We start from the raw sequence: 23031 nt of genomic DNA on the forward strand, positions 1-23031 counted from the left end.
ACATGCAAATATACCTGATCAAGAGACTGAACTGCACGTGCGAACTCTCTGAAATAAGTATTAATCTAAAATGCTGGAGACATGAATGACTGGTGGATTTTAAGTAGTACATAAAAACAGTAAATTCAGTATTAAGGGGTTCAAACACAGACTAAGTTAGAAGTAACTAGAAGTGATCATCCAGTAGCTGCTTGATGGGCTAAGTGAAATTACTGTTTCAATACGGAATGTCCACATCACAAAAATATCATACACTGGAATTCTGATTGGCTCATAACCGAATAACCAAGAAGTGAAACAACATGGAGTCTAAACTAGTACAGTAACTCCTCACTTGAAGTCGTCGCGCTTAACGTTGTTTCATTGCTGATCAATTAGGGAGCATACTCATTTAAAGTTGTGCAATGCTCCACTCTTACATTGTTTGGATGCCTGCTTTCTCCATAGCGGGCAGCCTCCCTACGCCCCCCCCCCCCTCGCCTGCCGGCAGACTCTGCGGATCAGAGTCCTCCCCCTCCCCTCGCCTCCTGCCAGCGACAATCAGCTGGCTTGCGGCATTTTGGAAGCAGGAGGGAGGGGGGAGGAGTGAGGACTCAGCATGCAGGCTCCCCCTCCCTCCCAAACATGGCAAGCCAGCTGATTGCCCTGGCAGAAGGGAGGGGAGAGGAGCGAGGACTCGGTGAGCCTCCCCCCTCCCTCCCCTACTCGGCAATCAGCTGGCTTGCCACATTTGGAAGGCAGGGGAGGGAGGGGAGAGGAGCCAAGATGCAGCGAGTGAAGTAAAGGGGGAGGCGTTGGGAGGGAGAAGAGGTGGGTCAAGGGCAGGAGCTTGGGGGAAGGAGTGGAGTGGGCAGGCTGAAGGTTGAACCTCCCACCTCTGGTGCTTGCTGAGTAGGGGAAGCTGCCCTGGAACCTAACTCTCCCCCCCGCCTCCCTTTACATTAATTCTTATGGGGAAATTGGATTCGCTTAACATCATTTCACTTAAAGTCGCATTTTTCAGGAACATAACTACAACGTTAAGTGAGGAGTTATTGTACCAGTTTTACACATACAGCTATTCACATATTAAAAAGCTGAACAGTGCAGTGCATTTGTCTCTCTCCCACTGAAGACATCCTTTGGGAAATGTCCTTGTATGCACTGAAGCTGATATGACTTCCATTCCATCCACATCTGGCTTTCTTGGGAACTAAATCGAGCACAACCTGCCTGCGTTAACCAGTGACCCTGAACAGAAATAGTCCCGGCAGAAGCCAGAATTACGGCACAGAGTGGAACCAGTCCAAATATACGCTCTGAACAAACCATTTCAAGTTAGTGAGAGTGTAACCAGACGGAATGGAAAAACTATTCTCAGTTTGAGATAAGCATATGCCACAAGCACAAAGACAACTCTACTGTCATCTAAATACCCTTCTGCAAAGACTACAAGGAGCTACACACAGCAGCTGAAGGATCCTGCAACTTCCAAAACTTGCCACTGGATCATCTTGAGAGCTCATTTAGAGTTGATCACACCACAAACTTAGCTATATGGCTGCTGATCTCACTGCTGGAGGAATCACACAAAGGATAAGAGCCAGAGAAGAAGCTATCACTCCTTAGTTTATGATAAAGGATATTTACAGGACCAAAGGAAAAACTGTGTTTAATATACAAAATATACAAACTAAATATTTAATATATATTTTCTCTATGTTCAGTATTACCTAAATTACTGTTTTTACTGTGGCTATATTAAATACAGACCACAAAATACTTGTCAGTCTGAGATACTTCTCTGTAATATTTATAATGAATATTTTACTTGTTTTGTACATTGAGAAAATTAAGCACTTTCAATATAATAGATAAATGGATGCTCTTCAGTCTGTATTAGGAGTCTGCGTTAGTATTAAATACAAAAAAACACATAAAACATGTAGATTGCAAAGTCAAGCACTCAAAAATTAGGAAATGCCAGATTTAAGGCTGCCTGTGCAATATATATTAGTTCTGCCTTGACATGCATCCATCCTCTCTCTGTGCTTTCGTTAAGTGTGATGAAGTTAATGCCTATCTTTTTGTGTTATATGCTTTATGCTTAAAAGTTCAAAATACTTATGCTTCCAGGCAGAAGTGTTCATTGCAAGTGCTCGTAACACAAACAACAGAGCATGTGATCCACCGCCTATAGTGATTTCCGGATCCCTCAACCATGGTTTCCCTAACATGCCGGTGGTTTGGGTGACAAGTGACGGCACTGACCTCAGAATCTGCGAGTCCAGGGCGACTACTGCCAGCAGTGATAAGGCAAGGGAGGGTGGCCTTCCTGTGTTCTCTCATGGCCACAAACACTCCTCCTCCTGGAGCCACCTCGGACAGAGACCGCAATTTGGGAGGCTTAACACTGGTCTCTGGTCTCAAAGCAACATCCATGCTACTGAGGAGAAGAGATATTGTCCACCTGCATTTCCGACACTGGTTTTCCACAAGTTGCATCCTAAGTTCCCTGTAAGCTACTGCAGCCAGGGGAGGGGTGCCCCAACCTAGAAACAGGCGGAGCAACTCCCCGGCCCTAACTATGCTGAAGCCTGGATCCAGTAGTGACTGGGGTAGCTGCAGGCCCGGATCTGGCCCGGGGGCAGCCACAGGCCCAGACCCAGACACGGCGCCCTTCCCTGGCCCCAGCTCTGCTGGGGCCAGGGAAGGGATGCCTATCCTGCGGCCCCAGCCCTGGAGCTGCTGCAGCAGGGAGAGGCACCTCTCCCCCCAGCCAAGGTGCTGCTGTGGAGGGAGAGAGCTAGGGGGGAGTCCTCTCTCCCCACCGTAGTCCCGGAGCACTCTCTTGCACCCTAAACTCCTCATCCCTGGCCCCACCTCAGAGCCCTCCCCTCCAACCAAATCCCTCCCCCCATCCCAACCCTCTGCCCCAGCCCTGAGCCCCCTCCCACACTCCAAACCCCTTGGTCCCACCACATGAAATTTGTTATGTACACTGATATGAAGTTGACGTGTCACGCATCACCTCCACATTGGTGCACAAAACAAAATTAATTCCACATATGGGTGGGAAAAATTAGAAGGAACACTGGTCACAGCACAAGGCCTGTCACTCTTGCCTCTGGGCCATATTCACCATAGCTGGAACAGCAAACTGGTTCATTGAATAGCTAGGGATTCTGATTATGTTCTGGCTTGCACTTGAGTATAATACGGGGAGGGATTTTTAAATAGCAACCTTGTACTAGACCCTGGGTATGCACTGACAATGGTTGCCTTGTGCATTGCATGCCTTACAGTGGAAAGCTTGGCCTTCAGCACATCCTCCACACCGGCGGACAGGCTGCCGCAGATTAGAAGATTGAAAAAAAGACTGCATGACGACATGTTCAACGAGATAATGAACACCTCTGGGACAGCTGATACAGAGCTCAGAGCCTGGAGGATCTGATTGTCTGAAAAACTGGACATAGAGCAGTAGAGCATCCCAAGAGTACAAGCGTACCATACAGGATGAGATGCTGCAGATTACGAAGGACTAGACAGACATGTTGAGGTATCTGGTTGAACTTCAAGAAAAACAGCTTGCTAGACTCCCTCTGCAGGCCCCACAGAATAGCCTGCAAACAGCACCCTATACCCAATCCCCTTCCCCCAAACATTCCGGGAAGGGGGGGGGAAGATGCAGTATCCCTTCCACTCAACACCAGGGGAGAGTACTAAGAACAAAGCCATCTGAAGACCTTTGATGGGCAAATCTTCTGTGCTTTCTCAGGAAAGCCGACTTAGTTTCTCCACTCCCAATTTTATCATATCATTTGCCCCAGGTTAAATTATTTTCTTGTTCTTTCAGTTTCTTCATGTTTGTGCAACAAAAGTCAATGTTTCAAGAATGAAATACTCTATTTATTCCAAGCATGAAGTGGGAGCGGGAGGTACAGGGAAACTGATGCAACAGAGGGGATGGTATGGGAAGGCACAATGCAAACAAATGGTGCACATTACTGAACCAGGTTTTCAAAGCCTCTCGCTGGGCTCATTTTATTGCCCTGGTATCTGGCTGCTCAAAATTAGCTCCAACCTATCCACCTTCATGCCCCGACCCTTACGGAAACTTTTCTCCCTCTGACTCACAGATATTATGGAGCACACAGCAGGCAGAGAGAACAATGGGGATATAGCTTTCACCGAGGTCTAACCAAGTAAGCAAACTGCTTAGTATGTTAGACCTAGTAAATGTCCAAAGGCACATTCCACCACCAGGCTGAGCAAGTGCAGAATATCTTACTGCTGTCTGGGTGGCCAGTGTATGGCTTCATGATCCATGGGAGCAAGGGGTAGGCTGGGTCTCCCAGGATCGCTATAGGCATTTCAACATCATCAATGGTTATTTTGTGATCTAGAAAGAAAGTCCCTGATTGTAGCTTTCTAAACAGACTTGTGTTCCTAAAGATGTGCACGTCATGCACCTTTCCTGACCATCCCACACTGATGTCAGTGAAACGCTCCCTGTGATCCACCAGCGCTTGCAACACAATTGGAAAGTATTCCTTTGGGTACAGTACTCTTTGGCAAGGTGGTCTGGTGCCAAGATAGGAACATGTGTGATATCTATTGCTCCACCACAGTCAGGGAACCCCATTGGAGCAAAACCATCCACTGTGTTCTGCACTTTGCCCAGAGTCACTACCTTTCTTAGAAGAAGCCAATTAATGGCCCTGCACACTTGGATCACAACAGCTCCCATGATGGATTTATCAACTCCGAATTGATTCCCCACGGACTGGTAGCAGTCGGACATTGCAAGCTTACATAGTACAATCGCCCCTCGCATCTCCACTGTCAGAGTAAGTCTCATTTTACTGTTGCTGTGCATCAGGTCTGGGGAAAGCTCTGCATGACAAAGTTCCTGGAAAGTGGCTTTCTGCATTTGAAAGTTCTGCAGCCACTGCTCATCATCCCATAGCTGCATAACTATGCAATCCCACCAGTCAGTGCTTGTTTCCCAGGACCAGAAATGGCATTCCACTGTGTTCAGCTGCTGCACGACCATCAGCAACAACCAGGAATTGTTTCATTCTATGGCCTGCAGCAGGACTGCTTGCACAACATTGCGAAGTTCCGCATAGTGGTTCCTGTCTCGGCTCTGGAAATATGGTAGGATAAGGCGTGAGGTGTTTGTAATGCTCACAACAAGAGTGCATAGCTGAGTGCGGGTCCAGGGTTCTCGGGCGCTGGCATACACACAGCTAAGCCAGGCTTTCGAAAAAAGGCATGAAAAAGTATGGGTTGTTTGCCACTGATATCAGGGGACGAAGGGAGGAAACTGCATCATGGGAGTTCAAAGCCATGTTCCCACACTGCGCCGCCCCCCCCCACCCCCCGCCACACACACACACACAACAATGTTTTGGACCCATGAGGCATTGCAAGCCCTTCCCAAAACCCCCTGAGGCTAGTTGCACTACGGGATAGCTATCCAAGGTGCCCTGCTCTATACATAATGCAGTGCTGATAGTAAAGATGCATTCCATTGACACGAGTCCAGTGTGAACATGCACGACCAACTTAAATACTGCAGCAGCTGGATGTCAAATTAAGTCGACCTAACTTTGTAGTGAAGACATACCCATAGCCTCTGCCATTCTTACCCAGAGGAAAATTCCTTCCCAACCCCAAACATGAAGAGCAGTTAGACCATGAGCATGTGGGCAAGACCCAGCAGCCAGATACCTGGAAAAGAATTCTCTGTAGAAACTGAGATCCCTCCCCATCTAGCATTCCATCACTGGTATTATTTGATACCGTATTATAACATATAATTTTATTAATGGGTAAATAGAGATAAGAGTTTCTTAAAAATTAATCAAAGCCTATGTAGATAATTAAAAGTTATCTATAGTACTGTATAACAGACTCCTAAAATCTGAGAAATTGACACTGCCAAGTGACCATAAACAGTACTGCAAACACTTCGGATATTGTCTCTTTTAAATAGAAATGAAATCAGTGAGAAATATATGTACTCATTAACAAAGTTAGGGTATTTGTTCTATATTAAATAAAGTAGCACATTATATTTGCTTAACATACCAACTGAAAGTGAAAATGTTTAAGGTGAAGCCTACCAAAATATTGAAAGGCCCAAATGACCAATGGGCCTGATCCACTCTTTATTTGTATTTGCAGACAGCCTAACATACAAAGCGATCTACTAACTTACAACTAAGGGGAAGGGAATAATGAAGTTCTGCTACAGAAGGATGTACAACTGTTATCTGTTTCACTAATAGTTACTAAAACTACTGGTATTGAACCAAACAGTAAAATGGCCTAGTAGACAGAGCACTGGACTGGGTCTCAGGATACCTGGGTTTCTATTCCCACCTCTGCTACTGACTTTCTGGGCGACCTTCAGCAAACCACTTCACCTCTCCTTTACCTCTTTTGGGAAGCGCTTTGAAACACTATTATCAAACCACCTTTATTTTGCTGTCTTTGGCCTTTTATTTGCTTTAAATTCTATCCTTTTCTAATAAAAGTTACAAATTAATTTTTTCTCCAGTCTGTATTTTAGCTAAGGAACAGAGATTGGATCTCAAGAATTGTGAGAAACTTAGCACAGATAATAGCTTAACTAAAATTACTTAACCTCAATTGTTTTATGTTTCTTTCTCAGAGATCATGTGTTAAAGACTATGACACATATGGTTGCAAGGGCAAACTCAAAGCTGACATTTCCTAACTTTCGAGTGCTGGATTTTGCAATTAAATAAAGTTCTTTTAATATCGTTTTTGTATGCAAATTCTAGGATTTTTTTTAAGTAAAAAATAAATATTATGTATAATTGTAACCAGTGTTCACAAGGTTGGAACTCTGAACCTTCAGCATGACATCACAGATGGCTACCACTTGTGCTCCAGCACTTACTATGTTAGCTGACAGAGCAGCTGGATTGTAGGTGCATATGGAGCACTACCATGTCCCAGGGTCCAGAAGGGAGGGCTGAAGTGGTCCCATGAGTCTAACCTGCAAGCTCCAGAGACGACAACCGGGTCAGAAGCAAATCTCCCTCAAATTGATGAGAAGAGGTAAGGTGCATTCCTACCATGATGCGGTCTCTGGACTCCACTCAGGGGCTCTCTTTCATATCACCTTCTGGTTAAGTGTGACAAATCCAAAATGTCTCCCACTAGCCCCCGGGGTGCCAAAAGGACTCTCTTTGACTTCCACATATTCTCTTCCTGACAGTCCTAAAGGGTCTGTGATATTCTGCTCCTCCCACAATCTCATTTTGGGTCCTCCTCTACTCCAATAAATAAACTCAATGCATCTGCAGTTACGTAGTTTAATTCTGTTATTGCTTGGGAAAGCTGACATTGATCAGGTTCTTAACAGCTGTATTAACATCAAAGGTCCTGTCAATTCATTCTGCTGCTGCTTGAGGGAAGTTGTGAGCTGCAACAAATGTGAGTTTAATACCAGCAAGCAGAGGACTTTAGTTTGATACTATTTACCCACAGAAAGGCAGTGGGGTGTAACAGTTGGGAGAACTAGCTCCGGAGTCAGGAACGTCCTTGTTTTAATGATGGCTCTGACACTGGCTTGCAGTGACTATGGGCAAGTCATAAATGCTCTCCACCTCGGTTCCTGCCATCTGCAGAATGGGGTCATCTCTACCTACCATCCAGGACTATTAAAAAGTAGGCTGCATTTGTAAACGCTAAGGAAAACCAACGTGCAGTTCAATTCACAAACCCAGAGGTAAAATAAACGTAGATTCAATGCATTTGCCAAGACAGTCAAGCCCAATGGCACAGTGTCTACACACTCCAGACCGTGCCCTGGCCCAGACACTCTGACTTTCACACTGTGATCTCCAGACCCGGGCGCTGCTCGTTTGCCAGCAGCGGGCTAATAAGAGACGGGAACGAGGTGGGACTTCACCCGGCCGGTGTAACTGGGCGCACTGCAGTGAAGCGACAAGCGAGGCGGGGCGCTGCTGCCGCACCTGGGTCGGGGGCAGCGGGTCCACGCGGGGCAGCACGGAAGGGCGCGTGGGAGGGGGGCAGAGGCGCTGCTGCCGGCGGCCTTTCGGGGCAGCCCCGGACCCCGTGCGGTGACCTCACCCGCCCGGCTCCGCTCCCCTCCGGGGGACGACACAGCGCGGGCGGCGGCTGAAGGCGGGAGACCCACGGGCCGGGCCGGGCCGCCCCCCACACTCACCGCAGCCGCAGGTTGGCCATGAACTCGGGCATGGAGACCGAGTCCAGCAGCACGAAGTCCGCCTTGCCGAACTCCAGGCTCTCCAGCTCCGCCATGGCGCCGGGGTCTCCGCCGGCCCGCGCGGCTCGCGAGCGTCGCCTCAGCCCGGCCGAGCGCCCGCCCCGCCTCACCTGGGGCGCGCGGAGCCCGCCAGGAGCGGGCGGGGCCTGGAACCGGGCGCGCGGCCCCGCCCCGCCTTCCCCAGCGAGCGCCGGCAGCGCCCCCTGCCGGCCGCGGCCCCTGCGCTCGCGGGCCTGGGTCTCTGTCCGGCGCCCCACACTGGATCCTCGGGGGACCTCGTCCCCAGGGCCCACGCCGCGGGGCTGGACCCCACAGCCCCGAGGGAACCGCATCCCCTGGGCCCCACATGGGGGGACCCCATCCCCAGCACCCTGCATGGGGGGTGGATCCCACAGCCCCCAGCTGACCCCATCCCCTGGGCCCCACACGGGGGGACCCCGTCCCCAGCACCCTGCATGGGGGTTGGATCCCACAGCCCCCAGCTGACCCCATCCCCTGGGCCCCACATGGGGGGACTCGATCCCGGGACCCCATCCCCAGCACGCTGCATGGGGGGTGGATCCCACAGCCCCCAGCTGACCCCAACGCCAGGGCCCACATTGGGGTGCTGGTTCCTGCAGCCCCCAGATGACCCCATCCCCAGGGCCCACATGGGGGGGGTGGATCCCACAGCCCCCAGATGACCCCAACGCCAGGGCCCACATTGGGGTGCTGGTTCCTGCAGCCCCCAGATGACCCCATCCCCAGAGCCCACATGGAGGGGTGGATCCCACAGCCCCCAGGTGACCCCAACGCCAGGGCTCACATTGGGGTGCTGGTTCCTGCAGCCCCCCGGTGATCCCATCCCCAGGGCTCACATTGGGTGCTGGATCCCACAGCCCTGGGGGACCCCAACACCAGTGCCCCATACTGAGGTGCTGGATCCCACAGCCCCAGGAGACCCCATCCCTAGCATCCTGCATTGGGAAGCTGAATCCCACAGCCTTGGGGGAACCCCACTCCGGGGTCACACATTGGCGTGATGGATCCCACAGGCCCACGAGACCCCATCCCCAGAACCCTGCATTGGGGGCTGAATCCCACATCCCCATAAGACCCCATCCCCAAGGCCCCACAATGAGCTGTTAGATCCCACAGCACAGGGGGCACTTTATCACTACAGCCCCACACTGGGTTGGGGGCTGGATCCCATAGCTTTGGAGGACCCCATCCCCAGCATTTTGGGAGGACATGGTTTTCTATGCTTGGAAACTCTTACAAGCCTGCAAAGACTTATTTACCTACTTAAGATTATTCACGAGTAGTCCCATTGACTTCAGTGTGACTACTCGTGAAAAATTAAATGTGTATAAATATGATATTGGAGCTACCATCTCTTTAATTGAAATCAGGGTCTTTAGGATGGAATGTAATCTGCAGGTGAAGTCAATGAATCAATACAACAAGGTAACCTCTCTCATTGGTGTCTGTAGATGTATTTGTTCTCTGCAGTTTTATTATAAGCAGTGCAATTGCAGGGGTGGTTTGGTAGTAGTACTAGTTCTACTTTATAGTGGCTATGGTCCTTTCAGGTAAGGAGTGATAGTTGTGCACAATATCCTATTTACAATTATTTTATAGCTCTTATATGTAATATCTGAGTGTCTTCAGTAACATGACTAGCATTTATCTTGCTAAATACCTTAATCTGTGGGATGAATTATAAAAAATATTAACTAGACATTGAAATATCTAAAAATACTAACTCAGGAGCTAAATTATGTAGCTTAAGCTAGTCTTGCTTCTAGAGAGTACTCTCCTCTCCCAGATGTACAATCTGCACACTGAGGAGGATAGAGATGTTTTGAACTAGTCTCAGTCTGTATGCAACAAGCTAGTAAATGCCATTCTTCCTTTTTGTGTTGATATCTGCCTTAATAGCAGAGATGCAGCTTTCTTCAGTTCCCTTTCTAAGGCAGAAGATAGACTATGCCAGGGAAGATCCTCTGTGTCTCAGACTCTACAGTAGCAAGAGAAAGGAGGGCTACTCTACCTACATATATAAAGTCCTAAAGCAAGTAAGTCCTGGTTCTACAAGTGCTGCAATAAGAGTTTAAATATGAATGTTATCTTTGAGCCCTCAAGTGGGAGGGAGAGCTCTGCCTGCCCCACACTTCTCGAGGAGTATTACTGGTCTACATAAGCCACTCTTAATGCTGTGTGGATGAGACTTGTTTAGAGCAGGTTTAGCTAACATTTTTCTCTCTTCTTTAACAAGCTGCAGGAGCCTTACCTACACTAGGACTTCAAATTCTGCTTATGGTGAAAGTCTTACCTTGCTGTGGTTTAAGCAAGGTCTGTTCTGGCTCCTGTCTGGGCTGCTGATAGTATACATTTATGCTCCTGACTATGGTTGCTTAGAAAGAGAGCCTCTTAAAGGCTAAGTAGCAGCTAACTGGAGAAATGTAGGTGTGACTTTCATGTTTGCCTGACTGTGTTAATTATCTTGCTTATGACACACTTGTTTGCACCCTTATGTCTGTGAATTTGATGTTGCTGAGCAATGCCTGCCTACCTGCTTCTACAGGCACCCAATCAACATCTGGGAGTGGAGAGGACACTTATTGCTTGGTCTCTTGGCTGCTCAGAGGGTAGGGAGGCTCTGAAAATGCCTCCTGCTCTAGATGGTAAAACACCTGGGACCAGCCCTTTTAAGGACTCCTGTTCAGTATAAAGTACCTACAGTCATTTATAGTGAGTCCTGTTCAGTCTTGTTGCAGCCTGCTGTCCTGATAGACCATGCTAAGACCAGGTTGGTGCTTGCATCTCTAGACTTTGCTCTTCCCCATTTTGTTAAGCAACTTGGACTGGTATTTGGTTAAATACTCCCAGGCTTCTGGAGCAGTAACTTAACCTCTGATGTGTTACTACAGTGAGTACTTGACCCACAAGTAGGAGATACCCACAGCTGCACTCTTCTAACAAATAGGGGTTAGACATTTCATTCCTGCACAGCAGTTAGCCAGACTAATATAATGGCATCCCCTGTTTTGGGGAGGGAAGTGAGAGAAGTTGAGTGGTTTGACTGACTCCAAGTTGAGAACACCAGTTTTTGTGAGTCACCTGAGCTACTTGACTAGTCTGTGACATGCTTTTTGGCTCCTTCAAGAGCTGATTTGTTAAAGGTGAATAGAGATTGCTGAACTTTGCCTCTTACCCTTCCAGACCAAGGAAATCAAACCTCACTTTAACTATCTGTTTCCTGGTCTAACTCCTTCCATGCAACCCTAAATCTGCCCATGTGGAACAGGCATGGGAAATGCAACAGACCCTTACCCATAGCTTAGAAAACCTTCCACTTTCTGTGTGCTCAGCATGGCAGGCTGTGAGACTTGCAACTACAATGCCCCAAGATCCCTGCTTATGGGCTGTGTCATGTGGGAGGTCAGACTGACTGCAGTGGTCCCCCATGGCTACTAGAAGCTATGAAGGTTTTTGGAGCTTGTTTCCCTGACAATGCTGAAGTGTATCTTGGAGAGTTTTATAGTGCTATGATGATCTTGAGGGCAGTGACAGGAGGTGGGAGAATGGCTGTGTGTGGTGTAGGCTTTCATGAGCTTAAGTCTTGGTTTTGCACTCTGGAAGGGTATAAGCCAGTGGTAAGCAACCTTCATTCACCTATATGAAAGCTCTTGGAACTCCTGGCTTCTGTACATTAACAGAGTCTCTGGTTCCTGATCTAACAATTAGATAGGCTTTTTTAGAACTAGTGGTGTTGCTGAACTTGCCACTAAGTTAGTGCACTTCTAAGCAAGTGACTTGACATTAATGCTCCTTCTCTGGCAGACTCATCAAGTCTCAGGGGTCTCCTGCTGGGTTGCCGATGTCATAAATTCTCTGGATAAACCACAGTTGTTTGGGAAAGCTGCATTAGAAGCTGCCAGGTTGTGTCTCTACAACAAGAGACGTCTCATTACCTGCAGAGAGGTCCATGCTGCAATGAAGTTAGTGCTTCTGCATGAGCTCTCCAAGCAAGATAGGTGTGAGACCATCAACGCTGTGACAAAGTCCACTGGATGTAAATGAACTCTTATTAAAATGTAATGCTTTTAATGCTTGTGAAGGTTGAATGTATAATAAAGCTTGTAACTATTGCTGCTTTGTGAGGATCAGTTACTGAAATGCCTCTTTAGTTGAGGCAGGCAGCATCCTAGCACACTGCATCTACAGCCATATATAATACACAGGCTCCCAGGAAAACTCCCAGGTACTCTGGTTGTAAAGTACAGGAGGCTCTCTAAGTCATAGGGCTCCTTCTCTCCTGAACCAGAAGAGGCTGCAGAGGTGCCATGTACATCTTCCATCTCTTTGCAGGTATCTGTTGCTGGTATGCTAACTAAAGCAGTGCAGCTCTTGAGAGGCCCCTTGTGCACCACTATCCAGGGGGAAGTGACTTTGATAGTGGGGTGCTGGGGATAGACCAGCCCCTTGCCATTCAAGCAACCTAAATAGTGAGGAAGTATCTTCAACTACCACAGTTTGACAGTGGCTCTAAACAGAGTGTAGGACCTGGAAGGGGTGAGTCAGCAGAGGGAAGGGGAAACTTGAGTCCCACTTGATGTGTAGCAGCTGCCTTTCCAAGCATTCTTGGGGGCGGAGGGGTGGGGGCGGAAATCATGCTGAATTGCTTAGTCACCATGGAAAGGAGGCGGGTGTTGCCTAGTTCCTAATGTGACCTAGTGCTTAGAGCTGGGGATTTGCAGTTAAGACTTCTGCTATCCCACTGAGTTGCTTTAGACAAGGTTAGACTGCTGATTAACCCCTTATGCTGCCATTCTCCATAAATAGGAAGAATTAAACTAGCACGCATTGCTATATGGCTGAGAAGTACTAAAATGCATTTGAAAAAATTACTACTAAAAATTTATTTAGTTGGGGATTGGACCTGCTTTGAGCAGGGGGTTGGACTAGATGACCACCTGAGTTCCCTTCCAACCCTGATATTCTATACTAGAGGCTTGCCTGCAGCAGGAAGCCTTTCCAGAATAAGGTGTATGTGAATTTAAAGTGCTCAAGATATACTGGAATAATTGCCTCTGTGGACACTTACTTTTATTCTGGAAAAAAATCAACACATGGCAATCTGCAAGAGCTATTCTGGCCAATTAAGCTCTGTAGACAAGGTCTTATAGTGAGATTCTGCTCCCTCCTACAGAGATTCAGGAACTCAGTCCTGCCAGAGCAGCTGCTGCAAATGCCCAGAGGGGTCTGTCAACCCATACTTAAACCCTACTCCAGAGAGCTTCCAATATGTCTTATTCTGTTTGTACAGTACCTAGCACCCTGGTCCTGAGTGAGTACACTCAAGTGCTACAGTAATACAAATGAATAACTTGACATTCAAATGTCTCAATTGCTGGGCAGAGCCATCAGGGGTGGCTCTAAGTATTTTGCTGCCCCAAGCACAGCAGGCAGGCTGCCTTCAGCGGCTTGCCTGCAGGAGGTCCCCGATCCCACGGATTCGGCGGCATGCCTGCAGGAGGTCCACTGAAGCCATAGGACCAGCGGACCCTCCACAGGCATGCCACTGAAGGCAACCTACCTGCTGCCCTCGCAGTGACTGGCAGAGCGCCCCCCTGTGGCTCGCCGCCCCAGGCATGTGCTTGGTCTGCTGGTGCCTGGAGCTGCCCCTGGTGGTGATGAATGGGGCTAGCTTCCTAGGTTGCACAGCTTGCTTCCTATCTGATACCTTCTCAACCCAGAGATGCTGTGGCTAGCTTGAGGAGAGATCAGTTTCTGGAGCCCATTCAATACTGGACTTCACAATGACTGCCAGTACCAATGATAGCTTTATGGTGTGGCTACTGGAAACCCGCCTGGGACTCAAACTTACTCTTCAGTGGACAGTGAAATGAAAGGTAATTTAGACACTACTGACCTAAGAACCCTAATTTAATCCAACTTGCTTTGCCATGCAGAACCTTGCTCAAATCTCATAATCTGTGACATGTGTGTTGACACATCTACCTCCATTCATTAGGAAGTTTCTCTGCCTGAATGTTGTTGAGATCACCTGTCAAGGCTTTGTGGTGAAGCTGGGATGAGCATGGCTTTTCAGTATGGGTTGGAAATGGAAGTGAAAATCTTTATCCATGTTGTAGGCACAGGATGGCAGAGGCTTCCCCAAACTTCCTTCTGTTCTTTGAAGGATTTGATGGGATGTCCACAAACAGCCTTAGCTGCCAATAAACAAATCTAGTGGTGGCTGAGCTTTTAAGTGCTGTATTAAAAAACCCTAACCCCTCAGAGTCTGGGATGGGGAGATTCCGGAGGGAGAATCTGTGCTGCTGAAGCTGTTCCTAGCTCTAACAACCCTCTGGAAGGATGTTGGAGGCTCTCTGCCTTTCCAACACTTTCAGTGGTGAGAAGTTACTGAAAGTAACTCTGCCAAGAGCAGCTTGCTGTATTTAGGAGTGATGACAACCTGTCAGCTGGAGGGAGCTTCCACCACTGAATCTGTCATCGCTTGGCTCCTGGAATGAGCCATAGCCTTGGGTGGAAATTGGATACACCAGGAGTGGCTGCACCAGCAGCTGTGGCTCCCTTCATGCTGACAGGGATCAGAGAGGCAAGGAGCAGAGAAGCACCCTATCTGCCTCCAAGCTTGCCTATGGATGACAAATGCCTGAAATGTTTTTCACTGTTTAGAGGTTCATGGTCTCAAAGTGCTATTGCCGTTACTAGGACTTTTATCCTTGTGACAGTCCTAATTCTGCCCCCTTCTCCCAACACCACATTTGGCTGGTGTCCTTGCTGTGGATCACTACCCTCTCCTAGGAGCAGGGCTGGGTGACATGGTTCAGGTGAGCAGCTTATTGAAAATGCCCTTTGGGGTTGACCAAAACTAAATTTGAAGGTGTTAAAAGGAATATATATATAAACTTTTTTGGGGGAGGGGCTAGAGTCACAATGGGATTTAAGTGCTGTTCACAAAACTACAGCAGATGGAGCTGCCCTGCCCCCTGATGCCCAATTTTCAGTGGTTAGGGTACTTACCTGGGATATGGGAAACCTGGCTTCAAATGACCACTGCAGAGCAGGGACTGGGACCTAGGTCTCACCTTTCATAGCTTGGTGGTTAGGGTCCTCCCCATCTGTTTTCTGGGGTGGAGTCTTTAAATCCCTCCTAGGGAAGCTATTCCACTTTGTATAAATTAACTAATGGGATCAGAGACTGGAAGCCAAGTTCCCTCAGCTGAGGTCATTAACCACCAGACTAGAGTCATTTTCACACTCTCTGGCTCAGTGAATATTTTGAGTATTTTACACACACTGGAACAGCTTCAACAGGAGAAACCCACCCAAGAATCTGCCCTAGCCTGGTGCTTAGGGTACTCTCTGGGGAAGACTGGGTCTCCTACCTCCCAGGGGAGCACTCTAACTACTGGTCTATTAAGTATAAGAGGGCATTGCTGTCTTCTCCTATCTTTGTGAATGTAAATTTTAATTTCCTTTGCTTTTTATCAAAATACCCAAACTGAAACATTGTGTTTTGACCTACACATGGAAGTTTTGATTTGCCAAAAATGCCAGAGAATTTTATTCAGGTCAAACTAACACTTTCCCCAGAACTGCCAGCAAAGTGAAACATCTGTTATTCACCCCGCTCTCATTATGTGTTTAATGAAACTTAACAATCTGCTGCCTGCAGGATGCAGTGACTGGGGCAAAAGGGACCAGAATTGGGGTTTGAGGGAGAGTTAATGGTGCTGGAGAAGAACTGCCCTTCCCCTCTGCCACCAACCAGGGCTACCATTAATGATGACAGCTGTTAATGCTGATGTTTAATAGTGATTCCCACCCCATACTCTACCGTTGTACAATATGGTGATTCCAACATGCCCTGGGCCATCACCTCTATTGTACACAGTGTAACCTACACTAGCCCAGCATGGCTCTTTGAACTCTTGCAGTAGCTATGCCACATTGAGATTCTGGAGTCTGCTCCTGCCATTGCCTCAATGTTCCCCTTTTAGCTCAACCTGAGCAGCTCATGCTTTTAAAGCTAGAGGTCCAGGGTTCATTCCCCTGTAGGTGACCCACTAGGGGCATCATTACAAAAGATGCTGAAGCTCATTTAGAAGTTATGATCTTGATGCAGAAATTCTTCAGTGAGACCCTCTGGTCTGTTTCATTCAAGATTATAATAGTCCCACCTGGCTTTAAGCTATTGATCAGCTAGCCCCTAGCAGGGGCCACACTGAGCACATGACCAGCCTCAAGCCATGGCCGCTCAGCCGAAACTGCAGAGATTCAGAGCAGTTCAAATGTCCATGTACTTCTGCAGGGACTGAACCCCAGGCTGCTGGCTCTAAAAGCAGGAGTCACTACTGCCTGAGCTCAATAACAACATCAAAGGCAGGAACAGATTTATAAATCATTATCTGTGGTCTGCCCCTTCAAGGGACAGAGCTCCGCTAGGATAAAGGGTGGAGAACAGTGGCATCTTCTGAAGTCTTGCTGTCGAGGCAGCAAGTCTGATACATAATTAAACCCTCAGTCACTATGTCAAGATAACTTAAATGCTCTCATTATAGCCTGTGTCTTCAGCTACATTGCCATAAATGTGGAGCTGCTATTGTCCCTTACTGTCATCAATAACAGTGTTGCCTGAGCAGTAACAGTGCATTAGGGGCAGCATTCCAAAGAGGAAGCCTTGAAACCTTAGATAGCTATTTATACAAAACATGGTGCCCCTTTTAACAAACATTTTTTTCCAATCTACTCTAACCAAAGAATTGCACATGTTGAATTTCATACCTCTGACTTCACTGGTACATTTTTAAAAGGGAGCTGAAATAAAAAGAAAAATTGTAGTTACATGTCACTTAGTCATAATTAACATTATTTTTCACCACAAACCGTTATAGAAAGTTCAAGCAATTCAGAAAAATTACAATAAACATTTGGAATTGATCTTTTGACTCAAAACAGACTTTTTATGGCTTTCTCTACTCCTATTAAAATGGAAATTCTAGCACAACTTTAACTCTCGCTTATAGCAAAGCAATCACCCCTAGAGTTGGGTGAATAACTGGTGGGGCGAGGGGTTTAATCTGAGCTAAAAAAATTTTTGAAAAATTGCTTCAGGTCAAAACTGTTTGGTTTTTTCAACATTTTAAGCATTCCAATACAGTAAAAATTTTGGAAAAAAATTTTGAATTGAAAAACTGAAATATCTTTTGTATGCAGTGTTGTAGCCATGTTGGTTCCAGGATATTAGAGAGAGAAGGTGGGTCAGGTATTGGACCATCTTCTGTTAGTGAGAGAAACAAGCTTTGGTGCTTACACTGAGCTCTTCTTCAGGTCTGGGAAAGGGACTCCTGGTGTGCCAGCCACATACAAGGTGGAGTGGATTGTTTACATAAATAGTATTTGAAGGGAGGGGAGAAAGGCATGAGGGGTAGTGTCAGTGTGGTATAGATTGTTGTAAGAAGCTAGGGTTACCATACATTTGAGGTTCCATCTGGGTGGATTTTTCAAGTAACAGGCAATGTCCAGGATTTTTGCAGAGCAGACATTGCAGTTCAGACAGAGCCCCATTGGTCTGCTTCCTGATTGGTGCATTCCCCTGCAGTCCCAGCTGCTGGATCCTGCCCACCTAGGCCCCACAGCTCTCAGCCCTGGTGAGGGAGTCCCACGGGGAGGTGCTAATTGACAACTGTCGTTGAATCCTGGGCTTGAGCTGGCCACCTTGCCACCATGATAGGGAGCACTCCCCCTCCAGTGAGTACCCATGCTGCAGGGATCCCCTGCAGCTCTGCCATCCCTTTTCCCTCCGCCAGCTCCCCACTCTTTTTGGGGACCTAAAGTACAATAATCCTAAATAAGCCACAAATCTACTGTCTCTAATCAGTCCATGATTTTTCATGTCAAGCAAAATTATGACTGTCTTTCAAATAGGTCAGATTACGGAATAGTTGTTTTATGACATGTTTGCCTACAGGTGATAGGGTATTTTTTTTCTTATTTTTTCTGTCTGAGTTCACTCCAGCATGTAGTCATTGTCTGGTTTCACCCATGTTGTTGGGGCATTTAGTTCATATGTTGTGATTGGCACATGTGGGACTCGTGGATCCTGAAAGATGTGCTGTGGGAGGTGTTGATCATTCATAAAGATTAGGGTTGGAAGACACCTCAGGAAGTCCAACCCTCTGCTCAAAGCAGGACCAATACCAATGAAATCATCCCAGACAATTTGTTCACATCCTTTCTGTAGTGGGGGACCCAAAATTGGATGCAACACTCCAGCTGAGGCCTCACCAATGCCAAATAGAGGGAAATAATCACTTCTCTAGATCTGCTGGTAATGCTCCTACTAATGCAGCCCAATATGCCATTAGCCTTCTTGGCAACAAGGGCACACTGCTGACTCATATCCAGCTGCTCATCCTTTCTAATCCCCAGGTCCTTTTCTGCAGAACTGCTGCTTAGCCAGTCGGTCCCTAGCCTGGAATTCTTCCATCCTAAGTGCAGGACTCTGCACCTGTCCTTGTTGAACTTCATCAGATTTCTTTTGGCCCAATCCTCCAATTTGTCTAGGTCCCTCTGGACCCTATGTCTACCCTCCAGCATATCTACCTCTCCCGCAGCTTAGTGTCATCTGTGAACTTGCTGAGGGTACAATCCATCCCATCATCCAGAACGTTAATAAAGATTTTGAAGAAAATTGGCCCCAGGACCAGCCCGCGGGGCACTCCGATTTATACCGGCTGCCAACTAGACATTGAGCCATTGATCACTGTAGCAGTGGAGGTAGACTTGCAAGTCCCCTTCTCGGGGATTGACTTACACAGGGCCCAGCGCTGGGACCTGGTGTTGTGGGGGGCCCTGGGTCCCTCTACAATACTCTGCCTTAAAGACTGAGCCCTGGTCTACACTACAGGGTTGGGTTGAATTTAGCTGTGTTAGGTCAATTTTATAATGAAATTGGGGTTGCTACACAAGCAGCCCTGTTTCTTCAACCTAAAGGGCTCTTAAAATCAACTTTTTTGTACTCCTCCCTGGCAAGGGGAGCAGTGCTAAAATCGACCTTGCTGGGTCAAATTTGGGGTAGCGTAGAAACAAATTGATGTTATGGCCTCCAGGAGCTATCCCAGAGTGCTCCAATGTGACTGCTCTGGACAGCATTTTCAACTCCGATGCACTAGTCAGGTACACAGGAAAAGCCCTGGGAACTTTTGAATTTCATTTCCTGTTTGGTCAGCGTGGCTTCCTCAGCAGCACAGGTGACCATGCTGTTCCCCCAGAATGGCAAATGAGCTCCAGCATGGAGTGAACAGGAGACACTGGCTCTGACTGCTGTAGGGGGAGAAGAATCTGTGCAGGCAAAACTCCAATCCAAAAAGAAGAAATGCAAATATATATGCCAAAATCGCACCAGGCATGATGGACAGAGTCTACAACAGGGACACACAGCAGCGCCGTGTGAAAGTTAAGGAGCTCAGGCAAGCCTACCAAAAGACAAAGGAGGCAAATGGTCACTCCGGGTCAGAGCCCCATACATGCCGCTTCTATGATCAGTTGCATGGCATTCTAGGGGGGGACCCTACCACTGACCCCCCACCACTGTCCATGACATATGCAAGGGGGAGTCTCACACAACAGAGGAGGATTTTGTGGATGGGGAAGAGGAGGAGAATGCACAACAGGCAATCGATGAATCCGTTCTCTCTGGCAGCCAGGAACATTTTTCATCGCCCTGGAGCCAATACCCTCCCAAGGTGGGATCCCTGACCCTGAAGACAGAGAATTCCCCTGTGGTGAGTGCACATTTGTAACTACAGTACAGGGTTTTAAAGCAATAGTGTTTAATATTTGATTTGCCCTGAAGACTTGGGATGCATTCGTGGCCAGTACAGCTACTGTTCAAGTCTGTTAATGTGTCTGGGGATGGAGCGGGAATCCTCCAGGGACATCTCCATGAAGCTCTCCTGGAAGTACTCTGAAAGCCTTTGCAGAAGGTTTCTGGGGAGGGCTGCCTTATTTCGTCCTCCACAGTAGGACACTTTACCACGCCAAGCCAGTAGCGAGTAGTCTGGAATCATTGGAGCACAAAGCATGGCAATGAATGGTCCTGAGTTTTGGTCACATTCGAGCAACATTCAGTCTATATCTTTCTGTGTTAGCCTCAGTAGAGTGATATCATCATTCATGGTCACCTGGTTGAAATAGGGGAATTTTTGTAAGGGAATAGTAAAAGGATCCTGTTCATGCTGGGCTGTTTGTACTTGGCTAAAAGGGATCATCCCTGATAATAGCCACATGGCAGTGGGAGGGGTGAAGGGATCATCCCAAATAGCCACACAGAGGGGTGGGGGGAGGTGTATACTGAACATCCACCCAAAAATCACAGCTCCTCCTTTTAAATGGCAAACCCAACTGGCATTGCTTGCTATGGGAAAGGAGGGCATTGCAGTTTGAAAACATTCCCACATGTTATGAAGGTGTTGTACACAGGTCTGGTTTCCCTTTTTGGCTTACCATGGCTGCCTGGAAACCGAATTCTGTTGCCCAGCCATGTGGGATGTCACTATACCAGCAGACACTCGATATAAAAGGCAAAATCCGACCTTGTAGCTAAAGCACATGTGCTATCTGCTGTGAATTGTTTGATTCACTGTGAAAGTCTCCCTTTTGTTCTCAGAAATGTATCATCTTAAATTTTACTGTCCCTTTTTATCTCCACCCAGGTACAAATGTTTCTACGCTCCCCCTATCATCTCCATCCCTGAGTTTATCATAGACTAGAAGGTGGAAAAAACAACACTCATGATGACATGTTTTCCAAGCTCATGCAGGCCTCCTGCACTGATAGGGCACAGCTGAATGCATGGAGGCATTCAGTGGCAGAGTCCAGGAAAGCATTAAGTGAGTGTGATGAGAAGAAGTAGGATGTGATGCTGAGGCATCTGGTGTAGCTGCAGGAAAGCCACCAAGACACAGACAGCCAGTGCATGCACCGTACAACTGCCTGCCCTCCTCCCCAAGTTCCATATCCTCCTCACCCAGATGCCCAAGAAGGCTCCAGGCACCCAGCCACTGCACTCCAGAGGATGGCCTAAGCAACAGAAGGCTGTCAAACAGTTTTGATTTGTAGTGTGGCTACAATAAGCAATGTGTCCTTGTCCTTCCCTCCTCCCCTACCCCACCCAGGATATCTTATCAGTTAACTCCTTAAAAAAAAAAAGAATGCATGGTTTCAACACAATAGTGACTTTATTTCCTTTGCCAGCTGTGATCGAAGGAGGGAGGGTGGCTGGTTTACATGGATCTAAAATCAACAAAGGGAGCAGTTTTGCATCAAGGAGAAACACACACAACTGTCATACTGTAGCCTGGCCAGTTATGAAACTGGTTTTCAAAGCCTCTCTGATGTGCAGTGTGCCTTGCTGTGCTCTTCTAATCAGCCTGGTGTCTGGCTGCTCAAAATTGGAGCCAGGCGACTTGCCTCAACCTCCCACCTCGCCATAAATGTCTCCCCCTTGCTCTCACAGATATTATGGAGCACACAGAAAGCTGTAATAACAGTGGGAATATTGGCTGCGCTGAGGTCTAACCTAGTCAGCAAACAGCACCAGCACTCTTTTAAACATCTACCACCAGTCTGCACTTGCTCAGCCTATAGTTGAACTGCTCCTTACTGCTGTCCGGGTGGCCAGTGTATGGCTTCATAAGCCATGGGAGCAAGGGGTAGGCTGAGTCTCCAAGGATAACTATTGGCAGTTCAACATCCTCAACAGTAATTTTCTGGGCTGGGAAGTAAATCCCTTCTTGCAGCTGCTCAAACAGCGGAGTTCCTAAAGATCTGGGCGTCATGTACCTTTCCCAGCCATCCCACATTGATGTTGGTGAAATGTCCCTTGTGATCCACCAGTGCTTGCTGCACCACTGAGAAGTACCCCTTGCGGTTTATGTACTGACTGGCAAGGTGATCCAGTGCCAAGATAGGGATATGCGTTCTGTCTATCACCACACGACGGTTAGGGAAGCCCATTGCTGCAAACCCATCCAGTATGAACTTCACATTTCCCAGAGTCACTACCCCTGAGAGCAGAATGTCAGTGATTGCTTTGGCTATTTGAATCACAGCAGTCCCTACAGCAGATTTGCCCACTCCAAACTGATTCCTGACTGACGGATAGCTGTCTGGTGTTGCAAGCTTCCACAGTGCTATGGCCGCTCGCTTCTCAACAGTTAGAACAGCTCTCATCTTGGTATTCCTGTGCTTCAGGGTGGGGGAAAGTAACAGAGTTCCAGGAAAGTGGCCTTATGCATGTGAAAGTTTCACAGCCACTGGGAATCATCCCATACTCACAACACTATGTGGTCCCACCAGTCTCTGTTTGTTTGCTGGGCCCAGAATCAGCATTCCACTGTATCAACCTGCCAACTGCTGCCACAATGTCCCAATTGCCACATCCCATGCTTTCAGGAACGTCTGTGTCCCTGTTCTCATCACAATTGTTCTCGTGCTGCCGTCTCTTAGCCAGGTTCTGCACATACTGCAGTATAATGCATGAGGTGTTTACAATGCTTGCAACAGCAGCGGTGAGCTGAGCAGGCTCCATGCTATGGCATCTGCACAGGTAGCCCAGGCAAAAAGGCATGAAATGATTGTCTGCAGTTGCTTTCAGGGAGGGAGGGAGGGGAGAGTGACAACATGTACCCCAAACCACCTGCAATAATGTTTTTGCCCCATCAGGCACTGGGAGCTTAAC

General features: G+C 47.7%; 1 protein-coding gene across 1 annotated transcript in view; it reads right to left on the bottom strand.

Moving 5' to 3' along the window:
- The window catches only part of MYO1D (myosin ID), a 336246-nt gene extending 327892 nt beyond the window's left edge, over positions 1 to 8354 (bottom strand). The window contains exon 1 of the mRNA XM_050934906.1: positions 8213 to 8354. Within this exon, the coding sequence (XP_050790863.1) occupies positions 8213 to 8307 (95 nt within the window). The 5' untranslated portion in view covers positions 8308 to 8354. The remainder of the gene's footprint in view (positions 1 to 8212) is intronic.
- Between the last annotated feature and the right edge of the window lie 14677 nt (positions 8355 to 23031).

The sequence above is a fragment of the Gopherus flavomarginatus genome, chromosome 25 (genome assembly GCF_025201925.1).
Source record: "Gopherus flavomarginatus isolate rGopFla2 chromosome 25, rGopFla2.mat.asm, whole genome shotgun sequence".
In the NCBI taxonomy this organism is placed as follows: domain Eukaryota; kingdom Metazoa; phylum Chordata; order Testudines; family Testudinidae; genus Gopherus; species Gopherus flavomarginatus.